At 42.5% G+C, this 24,553-nt stretch overlaps 1 protein-coding gene across 1 annotated transcript in view; it reads left to right on the top strand.

The window, feature by feature from the left end:
- Nucleotides 1–24,553, top strand: part of KNL1 (kinetochore scaffold 1) — a 629,191-nt gene that overhangs the window by 199,052 nt on the left and 405,586 nt on the right. Inside the window, 2 exon segments of the mRNA XM_029598563.1 lie at nucleotides 16,971–22,558; nucleotides 22,561–23,188. Of these exon segments, the coding sequence (XP_029454423.1) occupies nucleotides 16,971–22,558; nucleotides 22,561–23,188 (6,216 nt within the window).

Raw genomic sequence — 24,553 nt, forward strand, 5'->3', positions numbered from 1 at the left:
CCGATGTCCCGGCGCCAAGACCGATGGAAGAAGAAATGGTAAAGGAAGTACAGATACCTGAACCTATTCCAGGTTCATCGGGAATCTCACGTCCACGGCCATCGTTTTCTCCACTATTTCCATCGAAACCACTGGAGAAACCATCGATGCCATCTCTTCCTAATCCATCGACTCCTCGTCCACTTTCATCGGACACTTGGGAGGATCCAAATACTGACTCTTCCTCAGAGGAAGTCCTCTCAGAACCTTCTCCTCCAGAGGAAAGACGGAAATCCCCTCCAGAGGACCTTTCTTTTTCAAATTTCATCAGACATGGCTGATACCATCCCTTTTCAGCTGGAATCTGAAGAAGATACCTCCAGTCTTCTGTCTAGTATTACAGTTCGTGGACCCACCTAAAGAAGTCCTGGCGATACCAGTTCACGAAGTCCTAGTCGACTTACAACAAAAGCTATGGGAGCATCCCTGCACCATACCACCAGTGAATAAAAGAACTGATGCTATGTACCTAGTCCAGCATATCCCAGGCTTCCAAAAAACTCAACTACCCCATCAATCGGTAGTAGTAGTCAGCTCAGAAGAGGTAAAAAAGAATTAAACCTCATTCATCAAATCCTCCTGGGAAAGAACAGGTTTTTGGACACCATCGACAGGAAAATGTTTCAGGGGTCCATGCTAGTATCCAGAATTGCGTCCTACCAACTCTATATGAGGCAATATCAGCGAAATTTGTGGAAACAAATTCAGGAACTCTCAATCTCTTCCCCAACAATTTCAAGATTCCTTCAGTAGTATCATCCCTATTGGCCTGGAGGCTGGGATACATGAAGTTCGTGCAGCTTATGATAGCTTCGAGACTTCATCTAGAATGTCTGCCACTGGCATAAGTGCCCACAGATGGGCCTGGCTCAAGGCCTCCGACCTGAGACCAGAAGTACAAGAGAAACTTGCTGATCTTCCTTGTGCAGGGGACAATCTCTTTGGAGATAAAGTACGAGAGGCAGTTTCCCAGCTGAAGGAACATTCGGAAACCTTGCATCAGCTCTCCTCTGCTCCTCAGGAGTCCCAAACATCCTCACGAAGGCTTCCAAGGAAGGATTCAAAACGGCCATATTATAGACCACGGAGGTACTATCCACCTCCTGCCCGTGGAATTCATCTAGGCCAGCACAAAGACCGCAGGCCCGAAAACCAAGAGCACCTAGAGCTCAACCCCCTCCACAAACAGGCCCGACTTCGGGATTTTGAAATCTCACCGGGGAATAGAAGCCTACCTGCCAATCCGACCCCAAATTTGCCAGTAGGAGGTCAGATCACTTTCTTCCATCACAATTGGTCGCACATCACTACAGACCAATGGGTACTCTCGATAACAACTCAAGGGTACCACATGGACTTTCTCACTGTACCAAACAATACTCCACCCACCTCGTCTTGGACAGTAAACAATCAATCCACACTCTTACAAAAAGAATTATCTACCCTTCTGAGAGCCAGGGCCGTAGAACCAGTTCCCCGACCTCAGCAGGGCAGAGGATTCTACTCCCGTTATTTCCTCATTCCAAAGAAAACAGGCCTACATCCCATATTGGACTGCCGGAAACTCAACAAATACCTGAAAAAAGAAAAATTCAGGATGGTATCATTGGGCACCATGCTTACCTCTACTTCAGGGAGGTACGGGCTCGTATCTCCTTTGTCAAGAAGCCGCGCAGATTTGGAACTGGGCCCTAACACACTCATTGTTTCTTCGGGCCACTTATCTGGCAGGCATTCACAACGTAGTGGCGGATAGCCTCAGTCGTCAATTCCAACCTCACGAGTGGTCTCTGGATCCAATAGTAGCGACCAAGATCTTTCAACGTTGGGGCCAACCAACAGTAGACCTCTTTTCATCACAACTGAATTGCAAAGTGGACAATTTTTGCTCCCTGCACAAGCAGAGAAACCGCTTACCCAGGGACGCCTTTGCTCGCCACTGGAATTCAGGTCTTCTGTATGCGTATCCTCCGATATCACTAATAACCAAAACCCTAGTGAAGCTACAACAGGCAAAGGGTCCATGATACTCATAGCCCCATATTGGCCTCGATAAGTATGGTTTCCAATACTTCTCGATCAGAGACTCAATTCGCCTGGGCACAGCACCCACTCTCATAACTCAGGATCAAGGCAGGTTGCCTCATCCCAACCTTCAATCGCTATCCCTCACAGCATGGATGTTGAAAGCTTGATTCTACAACTTCTCAATCTTTCAACTAATGTCTCTCAAGTGCTTGTAGCTTCACGTAAACCCTCCACACAAAAGAACTATCGTGCTAAATGGAAATGGTTTACCACGTGGTGCACACAAAACAGCGTTGACCCTTTTTCCTGCACTACATCATCTTTATTAGACTATCTATGGCATCTCTCAGACTCTGGTCTTCAGACCTCATCTGTAAGAGTACATTTAAGTGCAATCTCAGCTTATCACAATACCATCTGAGATGCACCAATATCAATGCAACCCCTCGTTAGTAGATTTATGAGAGATTTAATTCAACTTAAACCTCCACACTGACCACCGGTCACGGAATGGTACCTTAATGTAGTCTTAACGAGGCTCATGCGTTCTCCTTTTGAACCCATGGATTCCTGTGATGTTAAATTTCTCACTTGGAAGACTATCTTCTTAATAGCCATCACATCTACTAGAAGGGTTAGCGAGTTACAAGCACTTGTCACATACTCACCCTACACAAAATTCCTACATGACTGAGTGGTACTCCATACACACCCAAAATTTCTTCCCAAGGTAGTTAGGGAATTCCACTTGAATCAATCCATCATCTTGCCTACTTTCTTCCCCAAACTGCACTCTCCAAGGAGAGAGGGCTTTACATACCTTGGACTGTAAGTGTGCGCTTGCATACTACTTAGATCACACTACGGCCCATAGGAAATCCACCTAGCTCTTTGTTTCTTTTGATCAAAAGAAACCTGGAAAAGCGGTGGGCAAGCAAACTCTATCTAATCGGCTTGCAGATTGTATACAATTTTGTTATGAAAAAGCAGGCGTTCCTCTCCAGGGGCGAGTAAAGGCTCACTCAGTAAGAGCAATGTCAACCTCAGTAGCACACTATCGTTCAATGCCAATAGCTGACATATGTAAAGCCGCAACATGGAGTTCTCTTCACACCTTTGCGGCTCACTACTGTCTCGATGAGGAAGGACGACAAGATTCAACCTGTGGACAATCTGTCTTAAAGAACTTGTTTCCAGCATGATCCAACTCCTTCCACATCCAACCTTTCGTGATTTCAGGCTGCCTCATTTTTCCCAACAGTACACCGTTGTTGTGCCTGTTGCACAAGTTGTACACTGGTGGTCCAATACAAAGATGACTCAGCCTGTAGCTTGCTAATCACCCATATGTGAGGACTAGCATCCTGCTTGCCCTGGGATAAAGCAAAATTGCTTACCTAATAATAGGTGTTATCCCAGGACAGCAGGATGTAGTCCTCATGAAACCCACCCACCACCCCGCGGAGTTGGGTCCAATATGTTTTATTATTTTATTTTTGGCTAACGCTCATTGCTAAAAACGAGATTGAAGGGAGACCCCTCTGGCTCGAGGGATCATGGCATGCTGGGCATGCTCAGTAGGCTTAGGATGCCAGTCAAAAGTTTCTAGAAACTTTGACAAAGTTTCCGGGATAGGGCTCTGTCAGTGACATCACCCATATGTGAGGACTACATCCTGCTGTCCTGGGATAACACCTATTACAAGGTAAGCAATTTTGCTTTCTCCCTGGACAGCAGGAGAAATTAGCTACACAGTCACATCCATCTTCCTGTAGCTTAAAGCATAGCTAGGGAAAGGACTCTGAAGACTCGTATAGGAACACCTCTATATGCTCAAAGACTTTTCTGAGCTATGAGAGAAAGCATGTCGGAGCTGGTGCCATCAGATGATATTGCCCACTTGTGTGGCTGATTTATCCTGTCCATAGATAACACTTGTTACATGTAAGCAACTTTGCTTTTCACCTTTTTTACTGGCTTTATTGCCACACCTTCCTTAATAGTTGCCCTATTTATATTTTTGGCAGTTTCTCCATTTATTTTTTATTTAAAAAAAAAAAAAAAAAAGCAGCACACACAAAAAATCATCATAGTACTAGAGTATCTGTTTAAAGACCTTTTTAAATAATGGAATCATACTTTTTTTTTTAATTATGCAGCCATCACACTTTGAGGCTTTAAATATTGAAACATAGAAATGACGGCAGAAGAAGACCAAACGGTCCATCCAGTCTGCCCAGTAAGCTTTCACACTTATTTTCTCATACTTATCAGTTACTCTTGTCCCTTATAAGTAATTTTTTGGTTCTATTTCCCTTCCACCCCCACCATCGATGTAGATAGCAGTGCTGGAACTGCATCTAAGTGAAGTGTCTAGCTAATTGGTTAGAGGTAGTAACAGCCGTAATAAGCAAGCTACTCCCACGCTTGTTTACCCAGCCTGTGCAATTCAGTCCTTGTTGGTAGCTGTCTGAATATAAATCATCTTCTCTTCATTCCCCCTGCCATTGAAGCAGTGAGCTGCGCTGGATATGTATTCCAAGTGAAGTATCAGGCTTGATTCGGGGTAGTAACCGCCATAACAAGCAAGCTACTCCCCGCTTTTTTGTGTATGCAAATCCTTTTTTCCTCATTTCCTCTTGCCTTTGAAGCATAGAGCAATGTTGGAGTCGCATTAGCCATGTGCATGTTTATTGAATAAGGGTATTATCTCCAGGTAGTAGCCGTCATTCCCTCAAGCCACCCCCATGCCTCTTCTCTTCATTCACATCCTCTAGACTTATGGATCCACAGTGTTTATCCCATGCCCCTTTGAAATCCTTCACAGTTTTGGTCTTCACCACTTCCAGGCGTTCCAGGCATACACCACCCTCTCCGTGAAGAAATACTTCCTGACATTGGTTCTGAGTCTTCCTCCCTGTAGTTTTAAATCATGACCCCTGATTCTGCTGATTTTTGCAATGGAAAAGGTTTGTTGTTGTCTTTGGATGTGCGCAGGGTGCCGAAGACATCTGCGCGCAAGGGGCTAAAGCAATCCGTGCGCACAACCAAAGGAAATTCTACGCGCACGGCGCTAACACCTGTGCGCCCAGCGCCAACCATCTCTATGCGCACGGCGCCGGAGACATCGGCGCCGAACACTCTTGTGCATATGGAAACAGAAAGATATGCGCACAAGTCTAGATCCGCGCATAAGACACATGAGCACCCATCTCATGGGAAGTAAGCCCTTCGACTTCTAAATCATCTCATATACCAACTTCAAATACCTTCTCTCACAGAGTGGTAATACAAGTTGCTTCCTCTACTGCTTCTATAGCTTCAGAGGATTCGAAGGACATCATATGTGACAAAAAACAGAAAGACCATAAAGTATACACTACTTTACCTCAGAGAACACACCAATGCACCCTAAAGCATCTGAGTCACAAGAACCAGATGATCGTACAATAATGCCCCCTCGTACAAAAGAGGCATTTTTTCAATTGTCCCAATCCTTGGCAGGTTTTTATGAAACTCTTCAGTCATCATTCAAAATGGCTAATGTTGCTGCTGACAGTTCTCCGGAACATAAGACGCAGACTAATAGAGAACAGTCGCTGGAGCCTCCGACATCTCCTATAGCAAACCGACCAGCTTCACCAAATTATTAACAGGATACATCATTTGATTCTCCTTCACCGTATACATCCCCATCATCATCTACGGGATTCCCATCTGATCCACAGGAACAACATCAGGAGCCGTATTCCCCTCCGGAAGACCTCACACCCAAAATTTCTAGAAAAATTGGATACAATACTGCATCTAGAGGTCCAAAAAGAGACAAGACCCTAGGTCAGAAACCCTTGGTCTCCTAAAAATTTTTGAGACTCCAGGGGAACCAACATTTCTTCCACCACAAGAGCTCCTGCATTCAGTCTTACAGAAATCCTGGGAAACACCTTACGCAATCGCAGCAGTTTCCAGGAAAACGGACATAAAATTCCGTATGAGGAAAACATCACCGTACTCTGTGCCACAATTACCTCATGCTTCAATTGTAGTAGAGTCGGCGATGCACAGAAAACAGTCACATTCCTCATACCCACCAGGCAAAGACAACAAATATTTGGATGAGTTTAGCAGGAAAATATACCATAACTCAATGTTGAATGCCCCAATTCTACATGGTATGATACCTATATGAGTGCATACAAGTTATAAAAGGTATGCTTTCCTTGACTGCGGATCAGATACCTCCGCCCCTTCATGACATGGAAGAGTGTTCTAGTCACCTTTTGAGGTCAATCTACGAAGCATATGAAACATCGTCTAGGGCATCGGCAACAGCCATTGCAGCCCGCAGACTAGCATGGTTACGATCAAGTTCCATACGTGAAGATTTGCACGAGAAACTAACGAACTTCCCATGTACCAGGAGATAACCTGTTCGGAGAACGATTTCAGGACACAGTGGGTAAACTGAAGGAAGAAGCTCTAGCAGTTCAATCATTAACATCACATCCTAACTATTCGACCACACGTCGTTATATTGGATCTACTCGTAGGCAGTCCTATGCCAGGAGACCCTACAGATCTTACAAGTCCTTTCGTACACAGACTTGCCCTGCGTACCAGCGTCCTGCTCCACAACAGAATACCTCAAACCAACGTAGAGGTAAACCACGTAATCAGAGACAGCAGGCACAACAACCGGCTACTGCAGTGAATGCGACTTCATCTTTTTAGTTACCCAGCCACCACCACAACATCAAGCACCACCCGGCAGGATTCATTCCTGCCTGACAGCCTGGGAGAGAATAACATCCGATCAATGGGTTTTGGAGATAATACGTCACGGCTACCAACTCCAATTTGTCACAAAACCCATATTACCTCATCTTTCCACTTTCAAGATTCAAACTGGGGGAGGAAATTGCTTTGCTTCGCAAACAACAAGCAATTCAACAAATTTACCCAGGGACCCAATCAGTAGGATTTTATTCCCCATGCTTCCTCATACCCAAAAAGTCGGGTGGCCTTCATCCCATCTTAGACCTAAGGGAATTGAACAAATTTCTCACCAAAGAGAAATTGAAAATGGTATCGTTGAAATCAATCCATCCTCTGATTCAAACCAACAATTGGATATGTTCCATCGACCTGAAGGATGCTTACACACACATTCCAATCCATCCATCCTCGTGGCGTTACCTATGCTTTCGCTACAGGCATCAACACTACCAATACAAAATTCTCCCCTTTGGACTATCTGCTGCACCCAGGGTGTTCACCAAATGCATGGTAGTGGTGGTGGCTCATCTCAGACAACAAGGTATAACCACCATTTTCCCATATCTGGACGATTGGCTCATAATCGCCCCAACTCCAAACATCTTACTCGAGCACCTCCATCGAGTGATACAATGCTTGCAAGAATTAGGATTGGTGATCAATTTTCAGAAATCGCACCTGCAACCAACACAACAGTTACAGTTCATAGGAGCACGCCTCGACACTACGTGCAATAGGGCATATCTACCAAGTGACAGAATATCACAATTCTGTCTTTTATATACCTTGAACCATACTCGTAGACCTTCAGTGAGACAGGTTTTAGTAGTCCTTGGCCACATGGCAGCGGCAAATTTCATGGTTCCCAACACCAGGCTACACATGAGACGCCTGCAATGGGGCTTGAAACGTCAATGGAAACAGCACTCGCAACCATTGACACAGAAGTTATCATTGACCGCCGAAATGAGAAAAGACATAACATGGCTCCTAGACTCCACCCTATCCAAGGGAGCATTGTTCAGTTCCCCTCCTCACAACGCAGTCTTAACCACAGATGCGTCTTGCAAGGGCTGGGTTGCACATCTCGAGATTTACGAAACAAGGGTTATGGACAATCTCTGAACAGAACCTGCAAATAAATTTATTGGAACTCAGAGCGATTCGCAATGCATTATGAGTGTTCCAAGACCACCTGAAAGGACGCAGGGTCATGATCTACACGGACAACCAAGTCACAATGTTTTACATCAACAAACAAGGAGGGTCAGGTTCATGGTCCCTTTGCAAGGAGACCTTGACAATCTTCGAACATGCTCACCGAAATTGCATACTTCTCCAGGCAACCTTCCTACCAGGAGTTGCAAACACAAGAGCGGACAAGCTAAGCTGCATCTTTCATCCTCACGAATGGGCACTCAATACAGAAATAGCCCAAGACATATTCATGCAGTGGGGGACATCTTCAATAGGTTTCTTTGCAACAGAGATCAATGCTCAAGTTCCCAAATTCTGCTCAATAAGACCAAGCCAATTCAGGATCGCGCAAGATGCCTTCCTCATTCCGTGGACGACAGGCCTCCTATACGCCTTTCCTACCATACCACTCATAACAAGGACAATTCAAAAGTGCATAGCAGACAAAGCTCAACTGATACTCATCGCCCCGGCCTGGCCGAAGCAACCATGATACAGTTTCCTTCTCAGACTATCCATCATGCATCCAATTCGTTTACCGAATCGCCAAGATCTTCTCTGCCAAGATCAAGGGACGCTCCTACATCCACTACACTCATCTCTCCACTTGACAGCGTGGATATTGAGGCTCCTTTTAACAGAACAAGGAGTTTCCACTTCGGCATAATCTATCTTGTTAGAATCCAGGAAACTCTCAACGAGGAAAAATTATAGCTATAAATGGAAACGTTACTCTACCTGGTGTATGTCCAAAGGCGTACCACCATTGGACTGCTCACCTGAATTGCTCATTGATTATATACAGCTGGTCTAGCAACATCATCCATTAGAGTTCATCTCAGTGCCATAGGGGCATATCATAGACCAGTTAACAATATTCCTATATGCAATCATCCTTTACTATCTCGTTTCATTAAGGGGTTAACTCACCTTCGTCCTCTGATCTCTAAGCCTCCAGTTCCGTGGAACCTCAACATAGTTCTTGAACAGCTCATGCTTTCCTCATTCAAACCCATTGACTCGGCACATGTTAAATACCTCACATGGAAGGTGGTATTCCTCGTCGCAGTAACATCAGCACGAAGAGTCAGTGAATTACAGGCCTTGGTCCATTATTCTCCATATTTGCAGTTTCATCACCAAAAGGTAGTTCTCCGAACTCACCCATCCTTCCTACCAAAAGTGGTTTCTCAATCAGACCATGGAATTACCAACATTTTTCCCTAAACCTCACGCAAATGATAGGGAAAAACTACTGCACACACTAGATTGTAAAAGAACTTTAGCATACTACAAAGAAAGGACAAACTCGGACTCCCGTGTTTCTCAACTCTTTGTCTATTTTGATCCCCAAAGGCACCTGGACTACCAGTGGCTAAACGCACCATCTCCAGCTGGATAGCACAGTGCATCAAATTCTGTTACAATAAACAGAAACTACAACTACCTTCAGAGCCGAAAGCTCACCAAGTCAGAGCAGTAGCAGCCTCATTGGCACACCTGAAGAATGTGCAGCCCATAGACATTTGTAAGGCAGCTACATGGTCATCACTCCATACCTTCACATCTCACTACTGCCTTGATCAACAAGCAGCCACTGATGCGAAGATAGGGCACGTAATCATGCAATCTCTATCCTCCGGTCCACGGTGACTGCCACACTTGTCAAAGATCACGTACAAACATATATATCATAAACAATGTGATCGGGAGCTTGGGACTCCCATGACAGTATGGCTAATTCAGCCCTGCTATCGACGGGAAAAAGCAAGTTTGCTTACCGTAAACGGTGTTTCTGTAGATAGCAGGATGAATTAGCCATGCTGACCCACCCTCCTCCCTGGCAGTCACCAAGTCTTCGACTACACTAAGGCTTAATCACAGACTGAGAAGATTCCGTTACTTTCCTGCGTGGGAACACACGCGCAGCCGCAGAGAGCAAAGCTCTGATCTCTGCTTTGACAAGCTCCGCCTCCCGGACCTGATTGACAGATCCCATGACAGCATGGCTAATTCATCCTGCTATCTACGGAAACACCGTTTACGGTGTGCAAACTTGCTATTATCTCTCTCTGCTACTTTTAAACAGTTTTTAAAAAATGTAATCTTAATTTTTATAGTTTATATTAATTTTATGTATTTACTACTATTTTATTCTTTAGAAATGCAAATGTTCTTAATTTGTACATTTGATAGCAACTGTAAACTGATGTGATGAGTGTACACGAATGGTCGGTATATAAAAATCAATCAATAAATATACCATCAGGATGTCGCTGGCGCATCCATTTTGGTGCAACTTTTAGTAGGCCACTTCATGCGGGGCCTCTTCCAGCTGAAGTCGTGTTCCCCCCCCCCCCCCCCCCTCCCTTCGGCTCCTGTAGCATCATGGGACCTCAACATTTATTTTATTTATTTATTTAAGGCTTTTATATACCGGCATTAGTGTGCAAACATGTCTGTTTACATTGGAACTAAAAGGAAGGAAAGGAAATACAATGAACAGGGGTGTGGGGAGGGGACATAGCATAAGGCTGCAGAAGAGATAAGGCAAGGAAGCAGAAAAGTAAATGGTGAACTATGTACAGTATGGAGTAAAAATATAAATACACTATATACAGGGCAGACGATCAATTGTGTGTGTCAAGGGGACTAGGGGGGCAAGGGTGCAAGATTGAGTAAAGCGGTGAAAAGAAAGGTCTATTCGGGGTAGGCTATTCGGAAGAGCCAGGTCTTTAGTTTCTTTCTAAATTTTGTGTAACATGATTCAAGTCTAAGGGGGGTTGGAAGGGAGTTCCAGTGCCTGGGGCCTGCGATAGAGATTGCTCTGTCCCTTGTAGAAGAGAGGTGGGCTTTTTTAAGGGAAGGTATTGTGAGGGTACCTTTATTGACGGTTCTAGTGGGCCGATCAGAGCGTGTGAGGAGAAGCGGTTCATCAAGCCAGTCAGAGTTATGGGAGTAAAGGGATTTGTGGATAATGGACAGGGTTTTGAAGAGGATGCGGGATGTGATGGGGAGCCAATGAAGGTCTTTGAGTATGGGGGTAATATGTTCAGACTTCTTGGTATTTGTGATAACTCTAGCAATGGAGTTCTGGAGCATTTGTAGGGGTTTGATGGAGGAGGGGAGTCCAAGGAGGAGGGCGTTACAGTAGTCAAGTTTTGAAGAGAGTGTGGCCTGAATGACAGTCCGGAAGTCTTGGTGGTGGAGGAGGGGTTTCAGCTTTTTTAGAATATTTAGCTTGAAGAATCCCTCTTTGAGGATGGAGTTAATGTTTTTTTAGGTTTAATTGCTGGTCCAAGATAACTCTAAGGTCTCTTACGTGTGGTTGAGATGACGTGACTTTAAAGGCAGGGTCGTTAGAGATTAGAGGTTTGGGGGGTTGGTGTGGGGATATGAGGAGTAGTTCTGTTTTTGATGTATTGAGGGCGAGGTGGATATGTGTGAGGAAGTCATTTATGGTGGAGAGACAAGATTTCCAGTATGCTAGGGTATTGGATAGGGAATTCTGAATGGGGATGATGATTTGCACATCAGCGTAGAGGTAGAATTTGAGGCCAAGGTCAGTGAGTAGGTGACAGGGGGGGGGTGAGGTAGATGTTGAATAAGGTGGAGGAGAGGGAGGAACCTTGTGGGACGCCTTGGGACAGGGGGTAGGGTGCTGATTCGGTGCTTCCGATTTTGACGGAGAATTTCCTGTTGGATAGGTAGGATTTGAACCATAGGAGGGCAGTGCCTGAGATGCCAATTTCAGACAATTGGGTGAGAAGGTTGTTGTGATCAATGGTGTCGAAGGCCGCGGAGATGTCTAGTAGGGCAAGGAGGTAGCTTTTACCTTGATCCATGCCTCTGAGGATATGATCTGAGAGGGTGAGGAGAGAGGTTTCCGTGTTGAAGTGCTTGCGGAAACCAAATTGGGTGGGGTGCAGTATTTTGTGGTTTTCCAGGTGTTCGGTGAGTTGTGCGTTAACTATTTTTTCCATAATCTTGGAGATGAGAGGTAGGTTGGAGATTGGGCGGAAGTTAGAAGGATCTTTGGGGTCTAGAGAAGGTTTCTTGAGTAGAGGTTTGACAATTGCTTGTTTGAGTGGGTCGGGGACGCATCCTGAGGAGATGGAGGAGTTAATGATGTCCATAATTGGTTTGGCGATGGAGTTTGGGATGGAAAGGAGGCTTTTTGTGGGTATGGTATCGGATGGGTGACAAGCGGGGCGGAGCTTTTTTAGAACTGCTTCAACTTCCTTAGCTGAAGTGGGCTCCAGAATTTCAAGTGTAGTGGTGTTGAGGTCGGCGTGGGGGGAGGAGATGGGGAGGGTTGTGGTTGTGGGGTGTTGGAATCTGAGAAGGATGTTGGCGATTTTATTGTGAAAGAATTGAGCGATTTCTTCACTTTTGGCGGAGGCGTCATTGTCAAGGGATGTAGCTAGGGATGACTTGGTAAGGTTGGAGACATAGGTGAACAGCGCCTTTGGGTTATACATGTATTCATGGATTTTGGAGGCATAGAAGTTGCATTTGGTGTTGAGGGTGGAGGTTCTGTAGAGATGAAGGGCAGATTTGTAGATGGAGGTGTTTTGGGGGGATGGGGCCTTGCGCCAGATTCTTTCCAGCTGCCTAAGTTTGTGTTTTAAGGCTTTCAGCTCAGCTGTGTACCAAGGTTGGCGGTTTGTGGTCGATTGTTTCAGTTCACGTCTAGATATTGGACATAATTTATCAGCAATATCAAGAGTGATTTTGTTCCAGGATGAGAGGGCGACTTCAGGGTTGGAGCAGTCAAGGTTTGGTAGCTCATTGGAGATTGCAAGGGACAGTTCCTCGCTAGAGCAGGGTTTTCTAGAGACAAAGGTTGTGTTATGTGCTAGCTTAGGTGAGGTGGGTATGTTGAGAGTTAGTGATGCTTTGATGAGGAAGTGGTCTGACCAGGGGACTGGGGAGCAGGAGGGGGGGTGTGGGGGGAGAAAGCTCTGGTTTATGAAGATAAGGTCTAGGGAGTGTCCTGCTCGATGGGTTGGTGAAGAGATGATCTGTTTAAGTCCTATGGCGTGGAGGGAGGTGAGGAAGGTTTCGCAAGCAGGGGTGAGGGGGATGGAGTCTATATGAAGGTTGAAATCCCCTAGAATAATGGATGGAATTTCAATGTTGATATTAGAGGCAATAAATTAAATTATGGGGGAGGGATCACGCTCAATGGAGCCGGGAGGAGCGTAGATAAGGCAGATCTGTAGCGTAGGGGATTTGAAAAGGCCAATTTCAAATTTAGGGGGTGAGGTGATATGCGCTGGTTTAAGGTCGAGGTGTTTTTTGAAGGCAAGGAGAATGCCGCCTCCTTTTTTTTTGGGTCGGGGGATAGAGAGTATTTCGTAGGAGTGGGTGGGTAGTTGGTTAAGGAGGACTGTGTCAGTTTCTCTAAGCCAAGTTTCTGTCACAGCACAGATGTCTGGTTGGCAGTCGGTGAGGAGGTCATCCAGGATGGGGGTTTTTTTGGAGAGGGACTGGGCATTGAAAAGAATGATCAAGAGGGTTGTGAGTCCTAGAAATTGGGTGAGTGGGGTAGTGAGGATAGGAAGGAGGGAGAGGTGGGGGTAGGGGGATGGGCGTGGATGTCTGTTGAGAGGGAGGTGAATGCGGGGAATGGGATGACAGGCCATAGTAGTGGGGTTATGGTGGGGAGGAGAGGCTGTGGGTGGTTTGCAGGAGACGGGGTGGGGTAGATTAGGAGGAGTGATAATTGGTTTCTGAGATGAGGGCAGGTTGTGTAGAGGGATAGGAGGCAAATTATAGTGGTTATACAGGCAATGTCAGTAGATATAGACAATACAGGCAATGTCAGTAGAGGCAGGCAGTTATATAGGCAATACAGGCAAGGTCAGTAGAAACAGGCAATTATAGTTACAACATTGTCCTGGCATGGCTCATGCACCCTCCTTTTGAACTGCTACAGTCCTGCAATCTGAAGATCCTCACCTGGAAGGTCATATTCCTGGTGGCGATTTCTTCGGTTCGTAGAGTCAGCGAACTTCAGGCTCTGGTTACGTGCCCCCACCATACACGAGGTTCTTCCACAATTGTGTAGTCTTGCGTACGCATCCGAAGTTTCTTCCCACAGTGGTGACTGATTTCTGCCTCAATCAGTCCATCGTTTTACCCACCTTCTTTCCGCGACCTCCTTCCCACTCCAGGGAACGACCTCTTCATACCCTGGACTGCAAAAAGAGCCTTGGCTTTCTATTTAGACTGCTCAGCCGGCCACAGGCAGTCTACCCAGCTCTTTGTGTTCTTTGATTCCAACAGACTGGGAATGGTGGTGGGTAAACAGACCATGTCGAATTGGCTGGCGGTTTGCATTGCCTTTTGCTATGCTCAGGCAGGCCTCTCACTAGCTGGCCGAGTTAAGGCTTACTCTGTGCGGGCTATGGCGACGTTGGTGGCTGATTTGCGTGCAGTGCCCTTCATTGAAATTGGCCAAGCCATAACCTGGAGTTCCCTTGACACATTTGTGTCTCACTACTGCTTGGACAAGGATGGGCCTCAGGACAGTGCCTTTGGTCAGTCCTTCCTGCGCAGTCTGTTCCAACTCTTCCTGTTTGTGCTTCTGTGGGAACCGGTCATCTGCTGACCTACAGTGTCGCAGTTGTTGTGCCCATTGGCACCTTGTTCGATCGCTGTTGGTCTCTTCTGTTAACAGGGACAGTCTGGAGCTTGCTACTCACCCACATGCGAGGACTACCAACCTGCTTGTTCTAGGAGAAAGTGCAGTTGCTTACCTGTATGCTCCTAGGACAGCAGGATGTTATTCCTCAGGAATTCTGCCCACCTCCTCATGAGTTTGAGTTCTCCCTCCGGTATTTTGTTTTATTTTTTCGCTTGTATTTTTCATCTGTGACGAGACTGAAGGGGGGACCTCGCGTGCAAACGTGGATAGTAGCAGGCTGGGCATGCTCAGTGTGCTGATCAAAGCTTCTAAAAACTTTGACAAAAGTTTTCTGTACCGGGCTCCATCAGATGAAGTCACCCACATGTGAGAACTAACATCCTGCTGTCCTAGGAGAACACCTGTTACGGGTTAGCAACTGTGCTTTTTCTGCTTGTTACTGGAATTTTCAGTAATGTTTTGTCTGAGACGATTTTAGCAGTCGACCGTCACCAAATTCATAAAACACTCATTGCCTTTCTTGCACCATATCTTCTGAATCCAGCTTTCTCTTTGACATAATTGTTTGGTAATCTATTTTTTTTATAATTAAGGTTGCTCTAGCATCACCTGCCTCACAAAATGCAATACCCTTATACGATCAATCTGATGCTGTTTTTCGCTATCATACATTCTGGCCATAAGTTATTTAAGTAATGTGTGAGGTACTATTTCATTTCAAATTAAATGGCTTACAGAATGGTACAAAAATTATAGTAGCTGGATAATCCAGTGGGGCACTGGGGGGTGGGGGGGGGGAGCAAAGGTTAATCCAACATCAGGTAAAATTTTAAAAATTAGGTTGATGCTGATAAATGGTTAAACTTGTACAGTCCTTCAAGTGATCAAATTTGCCGATGACACAAAATTATTCATAGTTAAATTTCAAGAGATTTGTGAGAAATTGCAAGAGGAGCTTGTAAAACTGGGAGACTGGTCATGCAGATGGCTAACGAAATTGAATGTGAACAAGTGCACATGATGCACTTGGAAAAGCAACCCATATTATAGCTACACAATGCAAGGTTTCACATTAGGAGTCACCATTCAGGAAAAGGATCCAGGCATCATAATTGATAACACGTTGAAACTTCTGCTCAGTATGCAGCAGCAGTCAAGAAAGCAAATAGAATGCTAGGGATTATTAGGAAAGCAATGGAGAATAAAACAGAATATTCTAATATCTTTATATTGCTCCATGGTGTTATCTCATCTTGAGTATTGTATGCAGTTCTGGTCACCACATCTCAAGAAAGATATAGCAGAATTAGAGACAGAGAAGGGCAACCAAAATGAAAAAAGGGATGGAACAATTCCCATATGAAGGAAAAGCTAAAGAGGTTAGGATTCTTCAGCTTGGGAAAGAGATGGCTGAGGAAAGATATGATAGTCTATAAAATGAGTGGACTGGAATATGTAAACATCAATTGGTTGGTTTACTCTTTCAAAACGTATAGAGACTAGGAAAAACACAATGAAATTACTAAGTTGTACATTTAAAACTAGTAAGAGAATATTTTTATATTCCTAACTGATCTCTGGAATTTGTTGCCAGTGGATGTTAAAGATGTCAGTGTAAGTGTGTTGTTTAAAAGGCTTGGACAAGTTCCTGGAGGAAAAGTCCATAAACCATTATTAAGGTGGAGATGCAGAAATCCACTGCTTATCCCTGGAATAAGCAACATAGAATTTATCTACTCTTTGGTATGCTGCTGGATACTTGTGACTTGGATTGGCCACTGTTGGAAGCAGGATACTGGGGTTGATGGACCTTTTGTTTCACCTAGTAAGGTAATCTTATGTTATATAATTTTCAAAGGAGTCACACATGTAAGTGTAACATACTATCATAGCAATTTTCAAAAGCCATTTACCACTTTAAACATACATAATGCAGTTAAAACAAATGGACAATTCAATAGCATGTATTGTAACAAGTTTCAAAAGCCTCTTAATATGGGTAAAATGCATTTACATATGTAAAATTCAGTTTTAAGCATGTAGATATTTTTGAAAATCAGGCCTTTTCTGTTTTACTATTTATTAATTTACTGTTAAATCAAGTGGTGCTAAACTAAGTGTCATATCCTAAGTAGCATTTGTGATAAGCTTTGTCTGGTTGTAGATGTATTGGCTGTTGGTCACTGAAGATAACCATTATTACTTGCTGATTTGATCATATGATTTGTTTTCTTTAAGAACATCATTACTTTAACCTTTTTTGTTTCTTTCCTTTTAGTGGGACTCATGCAAAACCTATAAATCAAGTAGCAATGATAAAACAATAGTCTTTTCAGATGAGAATGACATGGACATGACTGCAAGCAACACTATTACAATTACCCGAAATGTGGGAAATCCTGAAGTTGAGGAAAAACCTAGAAAAATAGATTTCATATCTTTTCTTAGTAGTTTAAATGCTGAATGTCAGGTGCCAAAAACAAAATTGGACTGCACTATTGCCTCTGAATCAACTAACAGTACATGCTTTACTTTTCAATCCAAGCCAATGGCCTACCCCGTAAAGAAGAACATCAAAGACTTCTTGTCAAGCCTAAAACCACCGGGAAAAACCGTAAAACCTTGTGTTGAAGGTGATGACAAGGAGAATTTGTTTACCTGTATTCCTAAATGTAACTTTTTCTCTCTTGATGAGATGGCATACATGGGTTCTCACACTCAAGAAAATAGCAACAGCACCCATGTTTTCAGGGAAAAACATGATGCAGTAAATATAACAGAATGTTATACCTCCAGCATCAAAACCTTTTTCCCTAATGCTAGTTTGTCAGATGAAACTGGAGCTGAGGATACTGGATATAGCAAAATGGACATGAGTGGAAATCAGTGTGTAAAAGTCAGCTTATCAAAAGATAACGTACTGAAAAACTTAACAGAAATTTCACTTGAGAATTTTGGAATAGAGAACAAATGTCAAATGAAAAAGATGGAACTTGCTGTTCAGTGTCCAGACTCCAAAATATGTTATGAAGACCAAACTGAGATGTTTGAAGATGAAATGGAAATTACCAGAAGCCATACAGTTTTGATAGGCAGTTCTGACCTGCAAGAAACAGATAATCAAAACATCAAAACTTTTCCTATGTCTGTAACACCCAGTGATAAAACTATTGTTTTTGGAAGCTCATGTGGTGCTATGGAAACGACAAAGAACCTTACAATTGCAGTTGGCAGTAAAACCTCTAGAGCAGCTAGTAGTATTTCTTTTAATGAAACCTCTCATAGAACAGGGAAAACGTTATCGTCTATCCAAATGGAAAAAGCTTTCATTCCTTCATTAGATAATGATATGGATATAACAAAAAGTCATACTGTAGCTATTGATGATTTTTGTTTTAAAAGACAAGAAAAAATGGGATCCAGAGTTGAACTATTAGAGAATCTGGAAAAAGATACAGAGAAAATGGAAATTAGTAAATATTCCACGGTGTCTCAAAGACCAAAACAGGAATTTTTAAGACCTGTGTTACCTTCTGCTGATACAACCAATATGTTTAGATTGGATGATATGAGAGTAAGAAATAACAATAACATCATTAATTCTGTTGAGCCAGAGGGAATTTTAACCTTGAAAAATGATGGAAAAACCAATCCAGGCAGTAAGTCTTTCCTAGCAAATGCAACATGTTTTTCTCCATCAGAAGAGCAAAATGAAATAGATATTACTAAAGGCCATACTGTTGTCATTAATAGTTGGACAATGAATTCCTCTCCAAATGACAATATTGAATTACATAGGCAGAATGACAAACGTTCTATCAACTCCTCAGATACCAGTGTCAATGATAAAACTGTTCTAAATGAACACCAAAAACTGTACCTAAGCCATAATGATAACTTTGATTCTATGTTTAAATTACAGGGAACCAACAAGGTGCACACACATGGCAATGCAACATTTGAAATTGACATGGATATAAGTAAAAACTATACTGTGGGAATTAATATAAAACCTATATTGCCACCTGCGAGTACATACTATATGGTACCTGCCACTCTCTGTGATAAAACTATTATAAATTCAACAGATAGGCATGGTATGAAACCGGCTGACAGTGATTCCTCTTTACCAGTTGAACAGCAGAACTTCTTAGTGCCTTTGGATTCTACTGATAAAACTGTTATATTTTCAAGAGACCTAAAAGGAATGGACATCACAAAATCCCACACTGTTGTAATTGATGATAAAATAGTTGAGGCTACTCTGTCAAGGAATACTAATAGAAAAAGCATGCCTGGTTTAAGGATGTCATCTCTTCCTATTGACCAGACAGTGGTATTTTCAAAAACTGAAGATGACATGGATCTAACCAAAAGCCACACTGTAGCAATCGATAGAAATTCTGTGTTACTAGCTGAGAGAGAGAACCTCCCATCACCTTTAGTTTCTGTTGACAAAACTGTCATATTTACCTGTGATCAAGATGAAATGGACATCACAAAATCCCACACTGTTGCAATTGATGATAAAATAGTTGATGTGGGTAGAGACTTGAGTGCACAGACTCTGCCAAGGAATATTAATAGAAAAAGCATGCTTGGCTTAAGGATCTCATCTGTTCCTATTGACCAGACAGTGGTATTTTCAAAAACTGAAGATAACATGGATCTAACCAAAAGCCACACTGTAGCAATCAATAGAAATTCTCTATTACTAGCTGAAAGAGACAGCCTCCCATCACCTCTAGTTTCAGTTGACAAAACTGTCATGTTTACTTGTGATCAAAATGAAATGGACATCACACACTCCCACACTGTTGCAATTGATGATAAAATAGTTGATGAGGGTAGAGACCTGAGTGCACAGACTCTGTCAAGGAATACTAATATGGATCTAACGAAAAGCCACACTGTAGCAATCGATAGAAATTCTGTGTTACTAGCTGAGAGAGAGAACCTCCCATCACCTTTAGTTTTTGTTGACAAAACTGTCATGTTTACCTGTGATCAAGATGAAATGGACATCACAAAATCCCACACTGATGCAATTGATGATAAAATAGTTGAGGCTAGAGTCCTGAGTGCACAGACTCTGTCAAGGAATAGTAATAGAAAAAGCATGCCTGGTTTAAGGATGTCATCTGTTCCTATTGACCAGACAGTGGTATTTTCAAGAACTGAAGATATGGATCTAACGAAAAGCCACACTGTAGCAATCGATAGAAATTCTGTGTTACTAGCTGAGAGAGAGAACCTCCCATCACCTTTAGTTTCTGTTGACAAAACTGTCATGTTTACCTGTGATCAAGATGAAATGGACATCACAAAATCCCACACTGTTGCAATTGATGATAAAATAGTTGATGTGGGTAGAGACTTGAGTGCACAGACTCTGCCAAGGAATATTAATAGAAAAAGCATGCTTGGCTTAAGGATCTCATCTGTTCCTATTGACCAGACAGTGGTATTTTCAAAAACTGAAGATAACATGGATCTAACCAAAAGCCACACTGTAGCAATCAATAGAAATTCTCTATTACTAGCTGAAAGAGACAGCCTCCCATCACCTCTAGTTTCAGTTGACAAAACTGTCATGTTTACTTGTGATCAAAATGAAATGGACATCACACACTCCCACACTGTTGCAATTGATGATAAAATAGTTGATGAGGGTAGAGACCTGAGTGCACAGACTCTGTCAAGGAATACTAATATGGATCTAACGAAAAGCCACACTGTAGCAATCGATAGAAATTCTGTGTTACTAGCTGAGAGAGAGAACCTCCCATCACCTTTAGTTTTTGTTGACAAAACTGTCATGTTTACCTGTGATCAAGATGAAATGGACATCACAAAATCCCACACTGATGCAATTGATGATAAAATAGTTGAGGCTAGAGTCCTGAGTGCACAGACTCTGTCAAGGAATAGTAATAGAAAAAGCATGCCTGGTTTAAGGATGTCATCTGTTCCTATTGACCAGACAGTGGTATTTTCAAGAACTGAAGATATGGATCTAACGAAAAGCCACACTGTAGCAATCGATAGAAATTCTGTGTTACTAGCTGAGAGAGAGAACCTCCCATCACCTTTAGTTTCTGTTGACAAAACTGTCATGTTTACCTGTGATCAAGATGAAATGGACATCACAAAATCCCACACTGTTGCAATTGATGATAAAATAGTTGATGTGGGTAGAGACTTGAGTGCACAGACTCTGCCAAGGAATATTAATAGAAAAAGCATGCTTGGCTTAAGGATCTCATCTGTTCCTATTGACCAGACAGTGGTATTTTCAAAAACTGAAGATAACATGGATCTAACCAAAAGCCACACTGTAGCAATCAATAGAAATTCTCTATTACTAGCTGAAAGAGACAGCCTCCCATCACCTCTAGTTTCAGTTGACAAAACTGTCATGTTTACTTGTGATCAAAATGAAATGGACATCACACACTCCCACACTGTTGCAATTGATGATAAAATAGTTGATGAGGGTAGAGACCTGAGTGCACAGACTCTGTCAAGGAATACTAATATGGATCTAACGAAAAGCCACACTGTAGCAATCGATAGAAATTCTGTGTTACTAGCTGAGAGAGAGAACCTCCCATCACCTTTAGTTTTTGTTGACAAAACTGTCATGTTTACCTGTGATCAAGATGAAATGGACATCACAAAATCCCACACTGATGCAATTGATGATAAAATAGTTGAGGCTAGAGTCCTGAGTACACAGACTCTGTCAAGGAATAGTAATAGAAAAAGCATGCCTGGTTTAAGGATGTCATCTGTTCCTATTGACCAGACAGTGGTATTTTCAAGAACTGAAGATATGGATCTAACGAAAAGCCACACTGTAGCAATCGATAGAAATTCTGTGTTACTAGCTGAGAGAGAGAACCTCCCATCATCTTTAGTTTCCGTTGACAAAACTGTCATGTTTACTTGTGATCAAGATGAAATGGACATCTCTAAATTCCAAACTGTTGCTCTAGATGATAAAATTGATGTTAAGGCTGGAGATCCGCATATGCAGAGTTTACTAAAGAATACTAATAGAAAAAGCATGATTGAGATGCAAAGCCCTTTGGTGCCTCCAGTTTCCACTGTTAAAACTGTTCTGTTAACCTGTAATCAAAATGACGTGAATGAAAAATCTCATTCTGTTACTATTGATAAAAAGTTCATCAAAGATAATGAGACCTGGAAAATGAAGGTACCAGAGAACTGTAATGTCTTTTCCCAGAATGTGGCAACATCTTTGTGTAGCAGTCAATCTCTGGAAAATTTATCAAGACATAATTTAAATAGACTATCTTTAAAGCTTACAGAAAATAATGTGGAGTCCCATAAATCAGTGCCCAAAAGTTTTGTAAATGAAGCTCATGACATTACTTTGGAACAATGTGAAAAAGCCGAAGAAAGAACTGGTACACCTAGACTTCAACATATATCAACTCTGCAGTCTCTTTTATGTAAAAAAGGACAGGACAATTTGAACAAGGATGAGTTGAACAAGTTTTTAAGTTGTAGAAATTTTGATATGAAAGATGATACAATGAAACAAGTTTCATATGAAAAGAGAGACAAAAATGTATTTGTTCAAGTAAATATTGATGCCTGTAGTGATACAGAGAAGATAGAAAATGAAATGACAGTATGTGAAAATGTTAGAAATGTCAATATCAGTTTAAACACTGCTGAAAAGATGCCCTGTGTTGGTACCATTCCAGTTGAATTCGACCTACATACTTTGTCTCACTGGATACCAAAAGAAAAATTCAGACAAACCAATATTGCTGATATTCAGTTAAAACTAATTAGTCTGAAAGGAAATCTGAGCTTTATCCAGTATGCGATGCTGTAGCTGATCACATTGAACAGTCTCATAAATCTGCACCAAACCCTAATTTATTGCAGTTGGAAATGCTTCCTGAAACTCACCATTCTGGAAGCCAAACTGGAGCACATAAACATACGAGAGAGATGGATAGTAGGGGTTACAAAATGGAAGATAATCTCAGTATAGCACTAGTGGAAACTGAGTCAAAGGATAGATGTAAACTAAAAAGGATGCCCTTTGGAGCCTATCCTCCTAAACTACCTAACAAAAAAAATTCAAATGTTTCTAATACTGAGTATGTGGAAGAAAGATCAGATCCTCAGCTTTCAGGTTTACATGTAGACACTGTAGCAGCACGGCCAGATATAGTTAACAAATTGAGCATATCTCAATCTATAAATGAGGAAATACTTCCATCAAGCCTGGAAGATCTGGATTTCAATGACTCTTTCAATTTTGAGCTTCCTGAATGGGCACTGGAGGAGATATGTGAAAAAAAAGCCATCCATAACCAGCATAGTTCTGAACTTAGGGAAAAATGTAAGAGCCAAAAAAGAGTCCGTGACCTGGAGGAAGGGGAAGAACTTCTGAAAAAGAAGATGAAAAGAAATGAGATTGAATGTGACTGTGATAGTACAAATGAATATCAGGTGAGTGTATAATTTATAATTAATTCTTAAAGTAGCAAAACTGGTATTTTAGTGAAATTGTATGTATTTCAATAGCTTACTGGATTTTTGGATTTATTTCTTTTATTTCTGTATTTTTATTTCTTACATTTCATAATCTCCCTGTTCTAAAGATTTCTAAGTGATTTCAGATTATTTCTTCTCCTACCAGAACTATTTCAACCTTTTTTTCATTTATTACTTTTCTTGCTCCTCTGTGCAAACAAGTGTTCCAGGATTGTTACAAAGTAAAAACATGAAACACTAAAAACTAATTTTTAAATGAAAGTGGAAAGGGGTGAATTGAGAGGGGTTGAAACACATACTGAAACACTTGAATTCTTTGTACTATGCTGATAGTCAAATAAATGGAAAATAGAAGAGGCTGAACTTTCTATGAAAGTAAGCCATAAATAAAGTTACAGAGTACCTGTATTATGAAATGTAGATATTAATCTTGTTTGGTATCTCTTACCAATCATGTATGAGTTTCAAAAGTTCATTTTGTAGGTATTAGTCTGTGTATACAGTGACTATAGAAAGTCTGCACCCCCTTCTGACATGTTCTCCTTTTGTTGCTTTACAGCCTGGAAGTAAAATAAACTAAAACAGTATTTCTTCTTCTAGGACAAGCAGGATGATAGTCCTCACAAGTGAGTGACATCATCCTATGGAGCATGCCCAGTCTGCTACTATCTGCGCGTACACACGAGGTCCCCCTTCAGTCTCTTCTTTTCCGTGGTGCAGTTGCCTTGTGGTCTGCGGCACTCCAACTTTTCAAATTTTTCTTTGATTTCTTAGTTTTGCTTTTCAGGTCTTCCTCAGGTCCCCCATCAGTCTGTGCTTCCTTGGTATGGTAGGTTCTTTTTCAGCCATTTTTTTTCCAACTTGCAGTCTATTCCTGACTCCACACCCTGCAGTGTCAGTTTGTCATCGACCGCATGCTGGGGATTTTTATGGCCTTGACTGGTGTTCGGTGCCCCCAGTGCCTGCGGACTTTGTCCATCATGGATCCACATGAGGTTTGCATCCTCTGCCTGGGGGCCTCACACAATGACCAAAGGTGCAGTCTGTGACACCCAAAGGGCGTCGGGCATGCCACGACAAAATGGAGAAACTTTACGGGACCCCAAAGTCCTCCGCGCTTGTTGGTTTCAACACCCAAGGATCGCGGGGAGCTGTCCAAACCACTTTCCCTCGCGATCCCTCTGGCTAGTACCTCCAAGGACAGGGGAGACTCAGATTGAACCTCGATGGTCTCTCTGCTGTCCTGGACCTTGGGGGTCATCGGCTTCCTCCGTGCTGGGGAAAGACCGGGTCGAGCACCGGAAGTGGTCCCGTAAGGAC

Source organism: Rhinatrema bivittatum, chromosome 4, assembly GCF_901001135.1.
Source record: "Rhinatrema bivittatum chromosome 4, aRhiBiv1.1, whole genome shotgun sequence".
NCBI lineage: Eukaryota > Metazoa > Chordata > Amphibia > Gymnophiona > Rhinatrematidae > Rhinatrema > Rhinatrema bivittatum.